Raw genomic sequence first — 15,331 nt, forward strand, 5'->3', positions numbered from 1 at the left:
ATTAGGAAATGCTATGGTATATAGATTCTTTGTTGATTTGTTATTATGAGCTTTTGCTAAATCGCACACCAAGTAGAGCAAGGAGGAGTTAAAAGTTCAAGTCTCATTCTCTCTCTTGTGCTTTAGATCAGTAGAGAGAAATGTGTTCCAATTCCTAAATACAGTTTACACCATAGGCATCAATTCTTATGAAAGCCCAGTCAAAGGCACTAGAAAGAAGAAAGGCATGACATGAAAAAAAAAAGATTCAACATGGAATGCTTTTTATGAAGAATAAAGAAAAGAAAGAAGTAAAATGGGATCTTTTGGTGGCATAGAGGCAACAGCATTAAATGGGGAGAAGAGGGAGCATGGGACAGTAGAAAGACTACTGGGCCTGTGGTCAGAGGACCTGTGTTCAAATTAAACTTCTGAGATGTTTACTACCTATGTAATTATGAGCAATTTGCTTGACCTTTGTGGGTGTCATTTTCCTTATCTATAAAATGAGAGGGTTGGAATAGATAGTACTTTCTAGCATGAGCTATAAGAGCATATAGAATTCAGGAGGTCCAAGTTCTTGTATCCACTGGGCCACCTGTTTGCTGAGTTACTCTTGTAAAAATTCCTTAACCTTCTTGGGTTTCAGTTTTCTCATCTATTAAATGTTTTGCTTAGACCTTTCTATCTATAACAGTCCATGTCAATGAGGACAGAAGGAGAGTCAGAGAGAAGGAAGTAAAGAGAAGCCAAAATATAAAAAGTAAAAGGACAGTGACAATATTAATTAAAATATTATAAGCCCAACTGCCCTTTTTCATTTAAAATTTTATTAACAACTTATTTTAAATGTGAATTTAATTTCTTAATATGTCCCTCTCCTCCTTCTAGAGATGCATCTCTTATAAACAAAAAGAGAAAAATCCATATTAATAAAATCAAATAACACATTGACCAACACCAACTTTTTTTTTGGAGGGGCAATGAGGGTTAAGTGACTTGCCCAGGGTCACACAGCTAGTAACTGTCAAGTGTCTGAGGCTAGATTTGAACTCAGGTACTCCTGAATCCAAGGCCAGTTCTCTGCACCACCTAGCTGCCCCCCAACTTTTAAATAGTCTTGTATGCCCACAGTCCCCCACTTTTACAAAGAAGAGTTGTTTTATTCCATAAATAAAAAGAAAATAATTTTCTTTTAAAAAGAAGGGAAGGGGGCAGCTAGATGGCGCAGTGGTTAAAGCACCGGCCCTGGATTCAGGAGTACCTGAGTTGAAATCAGGCCTCAGACACTTGACACTTACTAGCTGTGTAAACCCTGGGCAAGTCACTTAACCCCCATTGCCTGCAAAAAAAAAAAAAAAAAAAGAAGGGAAGGAAGACAATTTCATATGTCTTCTTTGGGGACAAACATGGTCTTTTTTTTTTTTTTTTTTTGGCAGGGCGATGGGGGTTAAGTGACTTGCCCAGGGTTTACACAGCTAGCAAGTGTCAAGTGTCTGAAGTGGGATTTGAACTCAGGTCCTCCTGAATCCAGGGCCGGTGCTTTATCCACTGTGCCACCTAGCTTCCCCATCATTATTTTTTCATAGCATTTAGTCTCAATTTTTTTTTGTTTCATTCACATTGTTGTAGTTTTATATATATCATTTTCCTGGTTCTGCTTACTTCACTTTGTATCAGTTCTCTGTCTTTTCCATATTCATCATTTCTTACAGAGTAGTAAAATTAGATCACATTCATATACTACAGGGTTTTTTTAAAGTTATCCCCCTATTAATAGTCATTTCCTTTATTTCCAGTTATTTTCTACTACAAAAAGCACTACTATAAATATTTTGGTGCATTAGGGACCATTGTTTGAATCATTGATTTTCTTGGTATATAAAGATAGCAGTGGGAAGACTGAGTCAAAGGGTTTGGGTATTTTAATTAATTTATTTTCAACTATTTCATTTCTTCTAAGCACAGTACTTTATAGTTAGTTATTTAGTCAGTAAACATTTATTAAGCACCAGGCAATGGAGATACCAAAAGAGGCAAGACAGTCTCTGCTCTTGAGGAGCTCACAATCTAATGGAGAGGACAACAAACAAATTTATACAAAGGAGCAATATATAGGAAAAATAGGAAATAAGAGAGGGAAGGTGATAGAATTATGAGGGGTTGGAAAAGGCTTCCTGTAGAATATGAGTATTTAGTTACGAATAAATTATCATTTTCTCTTATACTAATAAACCATTATTAAATTAAGATCCAGGCTTTTCTTTTTCTATTTACTCATTTAGGGCCCAGCTTCTCTAGGTCAGTCAACCATTCACTGAAGGACAAGGCTGTTGGACGAGATTGTCCAAATCCTCCAGGAACATGCCCAGGATCCCACCCAACTAAGACACCTTATTTCTGTTTAGAGTGTAAACAGATTCTAATCTAGGTGAATGCTAGCCCCAAAGCACTGAACTTATGCCTTGATACCCCCCTCCATTGGAGTTTGGGGTAACCCGGCTCATGAAGGAGAAAACCAACCTGAGTGCTCTGGGTAGAGATGGATTCCTTTGCCCATATTGCTGGAGGTGGCCAAGTGGTTTGATCATCAAGCCCCCTTGTCAGCAGGAGGAGCTGAAGACTTTTAGCCCACCTCCTCATTTAAATGTCCACCAGTCAGGGTTGATTACTCCTGTCAGGGGCATTCTGTTTCAAAAAAAAGTATTTAAGGCATTCATTGTCTCCATTAGGTGTCTATTAGGTTACCCAGAGAAACCACTGGCCATCAGTTTATTATTAGGTAGTCTAATGAATAAAATGATTATTAATTACCCAGAAACTCCATCTCTCTGGTTTTTCATTCATCTCAGTTAGGAACTCAGGCAATGCAATAAGTAGAGATGAGGAGGGAGTGCATTCTAGGAATAGGAGGTAGCCAGAGAAAATGCCCAGAGCTGAGAGATAGAATGTCTTGTTTATAGAACAACCAGGATGCCAGTGTCACTGGATTAAAGAGTACATGACAAGGGCAGCTAGGTGGCACAGTGGATAGAGCACCGGCCCTGGAGTCAGGAGTACCTGAGTTCAAATCCGGCCTCAGACACTTAACACTTACTACCCGTGTGACCTTAGGCAAGTCACTTAACCCCAATTGCCTCACTAAAAAAATTAAAAAAAAAAAGAGTACATGACAGGGAGTACGGTGTCAGAAAACTGGAAAGCTAGATTATGAAGGGCATTGAATGCCAGAGAATTTTGTATTTGATCTTCAAGGTGATTAGGAGCCAGTGAAGTTTATTGAATAGGGGTGTGACATGGTCAGACTTGTGCTATAGGAAAAGCACTTTAATGACTGAATGGAGGATGGATTGGACTTTGGAGGGGCTTGAGGTAGGCAGATCCACCAGAAATCTGTTACAGTATTCCAGGTATGAGGTGATGAGGGCCTATACTATAGAGTTGTGACAGTGTCAGAGGAGAGAAGGAAATGTATCTGACAGATGGTGCAAAGGTGAAATTGATAGACCTTGGTGACAGCTTGGATATATAGTAAGCCTGAAGGACTGGGAGGATGGTCCTACCTTGGAATAGGTAATAGGGAAGGTAAAGTGTGTGTGTGTGGAGAGTTTAAGGGGAAAGATTAGTTAGGTTTTGTTGAGTTTATATATACTAGATATCCTGTTCCAGATGTCTGAAAAGCAGTTGAAGATACAAGAATAGAGGTCAGTAAAGAAGCTGGGGCATAATAGGTAGCTCTGAGAATCATAAACCCTGGGAGTTGATGAGATCACCAACTGAAGTAGTAGAGAGGGAGAAGAGAAGAAGGCCCAGAACAGAACCCTTTGGGACACCTCCATTTAGAGGAAATGATGTGGATGGGGACACAGCAAAGGAGGCATCAGGAGGAGAACCAAGGGAGAGCGGTGCCCCAAAAACCTAGAGAGAAGAGAGTATCAAGGAGGAGAGGCTGATCAGCAGGATGGGAGAGACATGGGCATGTTTGTAGGCAGTAAGGAATGGGTTTATAGACAAGGAGAAATTGAAAACAAGTGACAGAGTAGGGATGAAGAGAGGAAAGTCTGTCGGAGGAGATGGTGTGGAATGGGATTGCTGGATCAGGAGGAGAGGTTAACTGTGTTAAAGAGTAAAGCCATCTCATCGTGTGAGACAGGGGTGAAGGAGCTGGTAGTAGCAGAAGGCATATGAGTTATGTGAGATGAGGAAGAGGGGAGAAAAAGGGACTCAGAGTGAGGAGCCTCAATTCTTTCTGTAATATATGAGACAAGTTTCTCAGCTGAGAGGGTGAGGCAAGGAGGAGCCATGGAAGGTTTGAAGACCATAAAAACATTTGGAAGAGCTGCTGTGAAGATTGGGATAGTAAGTTGATAAGGGAGGTATAGTAGCATTGACTAGTAGCAGTGAAGGATCAGTCGAAGTTGTGTAATAAAAATTTGTAGTGAACTCAAAATGGTTGCATGATTTTCTCCACCTTTGTTTCTCTAGCACCAAAGGAGGCAAATATGGTGGGAGTGACCCAAGGCTAAGGCTTAAAAGAGCATAATCTGTAAAATGATAAAGACTTATAAGAGACACAAGAGAGGATACAGTGTAGAGTTGAATTACTTCACAAAGGGGTCATGATGGGGAATAGAGGAAAGGGGCTAGTGTAGGGAGATGACCTGGGAGAGAACTGAAGGATCAAGGGATGAGAGGTTGTGGTGCAGATGAAGATTGGAGTTTGGTAGGGAAGGCAGAAGGAGAGTTGAAAAGCCAATTGAGTATAGTTGGAGGAGATTTCAGAATTCTTGAACATGGAGGTGATACATTTGTGGATTGTGGTAAGATCAAGGTTATGACCATCTTTATGTGTGGCTAAGGTGGGATGGAGGAATACATCATGGGATATGAGTAGGTTGAGTTGGTAATGGTGCTGGAGGAAGAGCCAATATATATGTTGAAGGAGGGCAAGAGTTGGAGAGGAGAGAAAAATTGTGAGCTACGGACTGAATTCACTGGGGAAGTAAGGGGAGTTATCTGGGAGTCTATAAACAACAGCTACCCAGATTTTGATTGAGTAGTAGATATGAATAACATGAACCTCAAAGGAGGAGAGATTACTGAATGATAAAGGTAGGGGAAGAACTTAGAAATTGCAATGGGAGGGGCAGCTAGGTGGCACAGTGGATAGAGCACTGGCCCTGGAGTACCTGAGTTCAAATCCAGCCTCAGACACTTAACACTTACTAGCTGTGTGACCCTGGGCAAGTCACTTTAACCCCAATTGCCTCACTTTAAAAAAAAAAAAAGAAATTGCAATGGGGAGCAAGGAATAATCCAACTCCCTTGCCTCCTCCAATGAGCTGAGAAGAATGAGTGAAGGTATAGCCAGTACTAGAAGAGGCGGGGGTGGGGGGTGGGAGGGGTGGGGGGGCGGCGCTGTGTTATCAATGGGGCGCTATAGTAATGCTATACATAGTGGGCCAATGGTTGCTGAATGAATAAATTCAATTTGCTCATTTATTAGGCACCTAATTTGTGCAGAGTGCTAAGTGCTTTGCTAGGTGTTTTGAGTGATACAAAAATTAAATAAAATAATGGCATCTGACCTCATGGAGTTTGCAATCTAATAATAGAGTTGCAAACATATGCTGATAAATTTAGTCCAAAATATAGCACAAGAGAAGATGAATTCCCCACTTGATTTTTGCTAGCTTTGGGCACAAAGTCTCATTTTCCTGGTTGGCAAAAATAGCTGTGTCAATGTCATTTCAATTTGGAATCCCCAGTTATCTAACAAGATCAGCAGAAACTGCTGCTGGAGAGAGAAAAGGGAACTGTATAAATATCGACTTTCTTGTCTGCAAAGATTGAAGTTACTTGTCTACTTAAGGAAGCATGTTATTTGTCCCAGTGATCAAGGCGCAGTAAATTCTATGTCTTTCTCCTTGTGCATTTGGATCTCACTCTCTTCACCGTGAGGCTTCATGGTACAGTAGAAAAAGCACAAAATTTAAGCCCAAGGACCCAAGTTTGAATCCTGCCTCTGTCAGTTTACTGCCTGTGTCACCTCGGGCAAGTTACTTTAAATTTCTAAACCTCATAAGTCTTTTGTTGTTGTTCAGTCATTTTCAGTCATGTCTGACTCTCCCTGACCCCATTGAGGGTTTCCTTGGCAAAGATACTGCAGTGGTTTGCCATTTCTTTCTCCAGCTCACAGATAAGGATACTGAGGCAAAGAGAGTTAGTTGACATGCCCAAGGTAGCATTGTATATAATAGGACAGGATGTCCATATTTTGTTCCTCTACTAGACTTTGTTACTTGAGGGCAAGGATTGTGTCTTATCTCAATTTTATATCTTCCCTTATACCTACCATAGTGCTCTGTGGAGTATGTTTATTGAAAGAATGGACAAATTTATACCTTTCATTTGTCTAGTACTTCATAGTTTCTTTTTTTTTCTTTTCTTTTTTTTTTTTGTGAGGCAATTGGGGTTAAGTGACTTGCCCAGGGTCACACAGCTAGTAAGTGTCAAGTGCCTGAGGCTAGATTTGAACTCAGGTCCTCCTGACTCCAGGGCCTGTGCTCTATCCACTGCGCCACCTAGCTGCCCCACTTCATAATTTTCTAAAGCACTTCTTTATACATTCTGTCATTTGAGGTGCATGTTAGTCCTGTGAGGTAAGCAGGCCTAGTATATTAAATAAATGGGGGCCCAGTTTAGGGTTTAGTGACATGGCCAAGATCACAGGGATAGATGTATAAATGACAGTTGATTGACATTTGATTCCCAATTGTATTGCGTTAGTTCTAAAATAAGTATTTCTTGTACCCTGACAAAGGAACTTAAATAATCAGATATAGGGGCAGCTAGGTGGTACAGTGGATAGAGCACTGGCCCTGGATTCAGGAGGACCTGAGTTCAAATCAGGCCTCAGACACTTGACACTAGCTGTGTGACCCTGGGCAAGTCACTTAACCCCCATTGCCCCACAAAAAACCCCCCAAAAACAAAACAAAACGAAACAAAAATCAGATATATTGGTAGAACCTTATAGAATGGTCTGATTTACATATATGTTACCAAAGCATGGATGTCAAGAACAGTTCTATGGTACATATCCAGTCTATTTTGTACTAATGTCTTGGGGGCAACCAATAAGTTGAATCTAATATTTCTAAAAGCTCTTTAAATTTCAACTTCCATGACTATGAACCACACTAATTACCAACAAATCCATTTGAAAGTTTCTGATTTCATAGAAAGAACATAAATTTCTAGATTCTTAAAGTTGAAAGAGATCTTAGAGACCATTTATTCCAATCCCTTCATAAGGAAATTGAGGCCCAGAGAAATTAGGTGACTTGCTCACAGTTGCACTATTAATTAGTAACAGAGCAAATATTAAAACCCAATTATCCTGGGGGGTGGCTAGGTGATGCAGTGGATAAAGCACCAGCCCTGGATTCAGGAGTACCTGAGTTCAAATCCAGCCTCAGACACTTGACACTTACTAGCTGTGTGACCCTGGGCAAGTCACTTAACCCCCATTGCCCCTCAAAACAAAAACAAAAACAAAACCCAGTTATCCTGACCTTCTGATACACTAGTTTGAAATTATAATGCACTCTCCCACATGCAATAGTCTCATCCTAGCTCTAACATTAACTGTGTAAACATGAGGAACTCACTTGGTCATTCTGAGCCTCAATTTCTTCATCTATAAAATGTGAATAATAATCCTTCCCTGCCTAATTTATAGCTTGGTTGTGGGGAATGTGCTTTGTAAACATTAAATTGTTTTATAAATATGAACTACTACTTGTACTATTCTCTGCCCTCATTCATTCACTCATTCATTCAGAAGGCATATATTAAGTACCTATTATATATAAGCATTGTATTATGTGTTGGGACTACAAAGATAGAAATAAAAAATAATCCCTGCCCTCAAGGAGCTTAAATTCTATCTCCTGACAGTGCTGTTTGGAAAGTATTTGTAAACTTTAAAGCACTATTTAAGCACCACAAAAGGACCATTACGACTATATAAATGTGTTATTATTTTTGTGATCATGGTTATTCTCTCTAACTTGGTATATGTCCACAATCCTCTATTTGTAAAATTGAAACACTCCCACGTTCTTCATAGGAAGACAACAGATGTGAACCAGTGTCCTAGAAAGGAGGGTTAGATGTGTAATTCAAATCAAACCACCTTTCACTCATGGTATCTTGAATTTTGTTTTTGTCTAGGTTGGTGAAATAAAAGCTCACGCAGCTGAGTGGAAAGCCAATGTGACAGCTGAGTTCAGGGAGACGAGGAGACGCCTGAGTGTGGAGATCCATGACAAGCTTCAGCGGGCAGCCACGATCCGGAGCATGGAACGCAGGCGCTTGGGCCTGGATCAGAGGGCTCACTCCCTGGACATGCTGTCTCCTGAGAAGCGTTCAGTCTTTGCTGCACTAGAGACTGGGCGCTTCAAAGCCTCATCTCAGGAAAGCATCAATAACCGACCCAACAACTTGCGCCTAAAGGGGTCAGAGCATCTGGACAAACATGGGCAAGGAGCATCTGAGGACAACATTATCAACAAGTTTGGGTCCTCTTCCTCCAAGCTCACCAAAAGGAAAAACAAAGACCTTAAAAAGAGTGTCCCAGAGGATGTTCAGAAAATTTACAAGACCTTCCGGAATTATTCCCTGGATGAGGAGAAAAAAGAAGAAGATTCAGAAAAAATGTGCAACTCAGACAACTCGAGCACAACCATTTTGACTAACTGTAACCAACAGCACTCGGAGATGGAGAATGGTGTGATACCTTCTGAGACCAAAGAAAAGGAAAATGAAAACAATTCATTACTTGAAGACAGAAATTAAATGTAATGTGATGTTAGTGTTTTTTATATACATATTGAGACATGTGCCTTATATGAACCTCTTTAATTAGTCTGAATTACATAGCATTGAAGAATATTTCACTGTGCCATAAATGAATGAAAAGCTGGCTCTGCCAAAATGAATCAAAGTACAGCACTTCAAAATAGTGACAGTAGAACACACACCAGGAGTTTCAACAAGTAGGTTACCATGGTGAAATGTTAAGGGAGAGAGTTACCATGGCAATACAACTGGAAGGTTACCACCCTGGCATAATAGTTGGGAAAAAAAAGGGCAGCTATTTTTTAGACCAGCCTTTTGAAAGAAAAAAAAAAGGTGAGAATTATGTATCTTATCAATGGAGTCCTGTTTCCTGAACATCTTAATGTTTTCTGAATATACATAGTGATATGTATACACATAGGAAAAGGGGAAATGATTGGGGTGAACTGGTAACTTATTAGAAATTCATTTTACATTTTGGCAAGTGCTCTGAGCTTGAATTTTTTTTTTAAATCATCTAATGCATAGTCTTTCTAAACTCCAAAAGAATGTCCACGGAACCTGAGACCAGCTGGATGTTGGAAGCAGATCAGAGCAAACATGTTAAAAGGTGCAATTACTTTTCTCATTAAAAAAGAAAGAAAAGAACAACAAAAAAACATCACACTGTGGATATCACCTTAACCAATGACAAAAAAATGTACTGAATTTCTTTTGTTTTTTCTCTGAGGGGTAGCCCAGATAAACTGGATAAACATAGGCAAAAACTCAACTTCAACTACTGTATTGTTCAATGGCAAACCTTGTGTTTTCCTTAATGTGTCCAGTGTCAGGAAAACTGGTTTTAAATTCTCCCTTTTCATGCTTTCTGGCAGAACTTTGCTTTTAATGTGGGCAGATAAAGGGGTTGGGGGTGGGGTGGGAAGCTATTGCCTTGCATGTTGTCAGCATCCTGCTGTTGACTATAGCTGAATAGGACTTTTTTACAAAAACTGATATCATCCATTTCTGATACCTAGAGATAGATGAGGACCATCCATCATTATCATCTCAGGGCTCTCTGTCACTTTTTGGGTGGAGTGGGGTGGAGATGTGAGATCCAACCCTAATGTCTCCAAACAAGGGGAAAACCTGTCCATCAACCAAATCTAATCAATGAAGAACAACATGTTTTAAGTGCTTAGAGTTTAAGTGCCATTAACACTATTCATTATGTTTTTTTTCATCCTACTAGGAAGTATTTCTTTTTTAAAATTTTAAGTTTGGGCTTTCATTTGCTACTATTTTTCCTCCCTTTCTCTCATTATCTCACGCTTTCTTCCCTAGAACATGAACCTGAACTTGGTTGGTGATGTCAAGCCAAATGATGAACAAATAACCAAAATGTGATGTTCTTGAATGTTCCACAAGCCCTTGGGGATAGGGGAGGAAAACAATGGCCCACCCATTGTATAGAGACAACCACTTAAATTGATTTTTGTTACAAAATAAGGAAATGCTAGTGAGTTTGAGGTCCCAGTACTGTTTGCACTTCAGTCTTTACTATTCTCTTGTCAACTTTATATACTCAAAATGAGGTATATTTGATGCATGCTCTCAATGATCCCCTAATCTTCGAGATCAAACAAGGATACCTTGTTAAAGGTTTCCATGATTCGATTCAATTCCGTTCATTGCCTTGGGGATGTGTGGTCAATTAACCCAGGAGAATGATTTCCCATAGGATTATATTACTGGAAGGGACCTTTAGGCATGATCTAGTCCATCCCCAGGCTTTCAGACTAGGGACACTCCTACAATATTTCTGATCAATGGGTAAGATTTTCCAGGGTGGGAATCTTCCTGACCTTTTTCCATACAGGCATGGCTGTGCAGATAGATCACATACAATGGTGTTTCCTTTCTTCAAACTTAGCTCCTCTGTTCTTTAGACTCCATTTCATGTTTTTCCTTCACTAATGGGGTTGAACTATAGGAGAAGCTTCTGGGCATTTTGGGAATGACTACGAATCAAGTGGCCCTATGGACTCTAGATAGGATTATGGTCCGCCCAGATAAATGTCTGAATTGAGTGAATTAGAACTTTGACTCATAAGACACTATCTATAAATGGCAACACTGTGTAGTTGTACATAAAGTTATGCAAGAGTAGGTATAGTTTCTTACTATGTGTATCCACCCACCCTTTTAAAATGGACTGGCAGTTGTAATTCATGAGTTCACATTAAGCCCAGGGGAAGTTTCTGGATAAAAGTTCTGAATCATTGTCAGTGGGTTTCACACTTGCTTAGGTTCCCAACCAATCTAAATTCTGGATCCTTGGTAATGGCCCTTTCTCCATTTGACTGACCCACAAACTGTAGCATCCAGGAGGCTTCTACGTTTCTCTGAAGGCAAGCTTTAGCCCTATAGGGCTGACTGGGACACAATTATCCCTATGTGCCTCTAGCTCCTGAGATTGGTGGTAGTGACAAGGTAGAGTCTCATAGTGAGAAAGGTACAAGAGAGAAGCACAAAGATAACATTTGAGGCAAAATATGGAATGTGGCAATGTTAACCCTGTGTAGATCCAGCCTAACAGATTTTATCCCAAACTCCAGAATGTATATTTTACCATCTTGAAATGTTGTATATATTACCCACCTGTATTGTTAAACTATTATATGGACACACTATCATGCACTTTACCGTTCACCTTGCAGAAACACAACATATGGAAGGAACAAAAGAATACAAAACACAAAACTGCATTTTGCACCAAATGAAACATACATTTGCTGGAGTACTAAATATAAGCTTTTTTTTTTAACTGCATCCGATTCCAAATAACTGAAGTAATCAATACAGCAATAGGATATATGCATATATGTGCATACATATATGCATATATATTTTCCCTCCACATATAAAGTAATCCTCAGATACAAATGATACTGTAATCCTGGAAAAGAAAGAACCAAGGTAAGTCCTACAGTGTAGATAGATCCAATAAGAACACATATATCAATGAACTTTGTGAAACCTAAAGCCCTTTACAAGTTTTGAAAGGTTTTCTGAGAGATTGAAAACAAAACAAGGGGCTTAATCTCTTTCCCTTTCACACAAGATGACACTTTGGCAGAAGTAATGTAACATTTCTTTTTTGGGGATGAGTGGGGGTGGGATGGGTCAAGGAGGCATTCTATAAAGGATGATTTCTTTTAAAGATCAGGCTAAATTGTGCACAATGACCAGTTACCATATGGTTGTGCCCCTTTACTAACCAAGAAAAGAGAAATTTCTTTTAGCTAGAGACTTTGGCTAAGGACATGATTAGACCTGCCAGCCACAAAGTGATCTTTGCTTCCCCTTCTATTTGAGTGTCAGACTTCCTCAATATCTCTGAGTTCTGTAGAGAGCAGGTAGAAGACAAAAGTGATTTTGCAGAACATACGCTACCCTATTCCTTATCAGATGAACTGGGTATTCATGGCTGTTGAAGAGATAGTTTGGGACCAGGGCAGAAGATGATATGAATGGCCTCACTGACTAAATATATTATATTAGAGAAATAAAGATCCCTGGACTTGGCAGTGAGGAGACTTAGGCTCCAGTTCTGACTCTGTCCCTTGTCAGATTATGTATCCTTGGGCAAGTTACTTACTTCTCTAGCTTCTGTGTTTTCATTTGTAATATAAGGAGGTTGGACTAAAAGATTCTCCTTAATGTCCCTTCTAGCCATATGAATCTATGAAGAAAACTTCCCTATTCTAGTAGTAACCAATAAACATTTATTAAACTCTTACTGTGTTCCAGGCTAATGCATGGGATACAAAAAGAAGCAAAAGATAGTCCCTGCCCTCTAGGAGTTCACAACCTAATATACTAACTAATGAATCATATTGCTCCTATCTGGAAATATTCAATGATTCTGATGTTTTCTATGATTTTAAGAATTAAATTTCCTACCTTTCATGACTTGTTATATGGTATATCGATGGAGACCACCCCTGTATGTAGAAGGCCAGACTGGAACTAAGAATGATGTCCTCTCTTGGGCTCATAACTACCTTCTCCAAAGGAGACAGTAGTCAGATGACTTCATGTCATGTTGATATAGGTTTGCCTGGATTTAAACTAATTGAGACATTTGACCTTGAGCTGATTGGCCGCCCAATGAATGGAAAGTGTGGTTTAACACTACATAAATTTGTGTACTATAAACACACTAAAAGCATAGAAATAGACACAAAATCAAGGCCCACAGTGAACATCATGAAATATAATCCCATGGAGAAAGTATTGGCAGCTATTTCTTTATTTGTGGCCCTCTCAAATCCACCTTTCTTTCTTCTGAGATGGCATTAATTCCTGTCTAAATCAGTGCAACTCATTTATCTGTCTGTTTGGTTTCTAGTATTAATGATGCTGTGGATGGAGGCTGGATTGCTCAACACATCAAATAAAAACATAAATATCCTAGGCCTCTCAATGTACTACCCATTTCCTAACTATAGGATAAGGCTATGAGCAAGAATGAAAAAAAAAAGGTCACTTACAAAAAGCAAAACGTCGAAAAGGGTGAACTATGTTTTTAATACTCTTTGCACATGGCCATTAGCATGTCAGTCTTTCTCACTACTATGATGCAACAAATAAGAAATGACAAATGTTGGAGCAATATGAGCGAAGTTGCTCTTGGTGCAATACTGGAGCCCATCAGCAAAAGCCTTAAATTGGAAAAATGCTAAATCTTTGACCAAAAGGTCACTTTAATCTGACTCCTCAGATATTAATTCTGCTTGTGGGAACTAGGGAATCGCATGCACTTAACATGATTGTAAATAAAGCTGTGCACACATTTCATTTGGAAACATGTACTCAGTCTTTGCACGGGAAACTAATTGCATTGTCCTTCACCCAAATGGTATATTTCCCTTTAAATCTTGGTCCTCCTGTGTCAGTATGAAAGTCACATTTCAGCATTGTAGTCTTAGGATAAATAATAGATGCTTCTAATTTGACTGAAAGTGAGTGTCCTTTTCACAGGTGCCTAAGAGATTTGGAATTTACTTTCCATACTGGGTTCCTAAGTCAGAAATCTCAAACAGGTCTCTGTGCATTTTTTTGGAAAGACATCACACTCCACCTCCAACAGTGGACCCATGCCACAGGTGGGGTGACTGCAAAACCTCTTCTTTGCTATAACAGCTGTGTGTCTAAAGAGAGGCAGTGCACTGGTGCCTAAAAGTGATATGCAAACCAAACATACCAGCCTTCAGTCCTTTACTTAATGAGCTTAAATCCCAGAGCCACATGAAAGATTATCAAATGATGGTGATGATGTTCAAGCCGTATGTGGAAATGTTTTACATATTTGTTTATTTTTTCTCTCTGTAGGATTTCATGGTGCTTTAAAAAGGCATTTACAGAAAAGGGAGGATTTCGTAATGTTATTAGGAAGATTATAAAGCAAAATTGCTTGTAATATTTCAATAAGCTGTGCTGCTATTGTCTTTATCTGATGATGTAATTTTTTTCAATGATGGAAAAAATATTGCAACAAAGACTTTCTGCCTTCTCTGTTGTCCTTTCTCCCCATAATGCCTAGTGTCCTTCAGTAGCTGGGGTTGGGAGCTTTTCTGCTTATATGAAGTCAGAAATAGATGAAGCTTTTATTAAGTGTTTACTATGTTCTATGCACTGTGCTAATAGAAAGTAACATAATCAAAATGCTTTGGTTACTGGGCTTTAACACTTTATCGTTTACACCAATTTTCTCATTTCTCTCAATCGAATAATATCTTTTCCACTTAGTGAGAAACAACAGCAAATCACTTCATGAACGCTTATGGGAGTGATTACCATGGTCAATGGGGAGACGTTGGATCTTCTGATTCAGTTCATTTCCACAAACTTAAGCACCTACAATGTGTAAGGTATTGTTCTAGACCTGATATCTCAAAAAGCAATAATAAATCAATCTCTGTCTTCAAGAAGGTTACATTCTACTAGAGAGATACAATATGCCATCAGGTAAGTCAATACAAGATAATTGGAGGAGGAGGAGGAGGAGGAGAAAAGAACAAGTTACTATCCAGTTAGAATAAGAGCTCCAGTGATGAGTAAAGTCATTTGTAAGTGATGGTTCCTGAACAGACCTTCAAATGAAGCTGGGATTCCAGGTATGTGGGTCATCCCTTGCAAAGACTCAGAGGCAGATGATGGAATATCAATTTTAGGGAACAGCTAGTAGTCTGGCTTAAGTGGAATGTAGAGTTTATGAAGTGATGGTGGTGATCATATGAAATAAAGGTGGGCCTGAGCCAGACTGGAGGATTTTAAATACCAGGTTGAGGATCTGTATTTTATCATAGAAACAATAGGAAGTCATGGAAGCCTTTTCATTAGGGGAGTAACATGGTCAGATCTGACTCAGAAATCTTACTATTCATTTGGAAGATACCCTTGCTCCTTCTGTCTGTAGGTCACAGGATGGAGTCAAAGA

The 15,331-nt window shown here is 39.4% G+C and overlaps 1 protein-coding gene across 3 annotated transcripts in view; it reads left to right on the forward strand.

Annotated features, from left to right (window-relative positions):
* The window catches only part of KCNK10 (potassium two pore domain channel subfamily K member 10), a 214,850-nt gene extending 200,003 nt beyond the window's left edge, over positions 1-14,847 (forward strand). For all 3 annotated transcript variants that reach the window (XM_043986891.1, XM_043986890.1, XM_043986892.1), the window contains one exon: positions 8,218-14,847. In XM_043986891.1, the coding sequence (XP_043842826.1) occupies positions 8,218-8,841 (624 nt within the window). In that variant the 3' untranslated portion in view covers positions 8,842-14,847. The remainder of the gene's footprint in view (positions 1-8,217) is intronic.
* Positions 14,848-15,331: the final 484 nt, after the last annotated feature.

Source organism: Dromiciops gliroides, chromosome 2, assembly GCF_019393635.1.
Source record: "Dromiciops gliroides isolate mDroGli1 chromosome 2, mDroGli1.pri, whole genome shotgun sequence".
Classification (NCBI taxonomy): domain Eukaryota; kingdom Metazoa; phylum Chordata; class Mammalia; order Microbiotheria; family Microbiotheriidae; genus Dromiciops; species Dromiciops gliroides.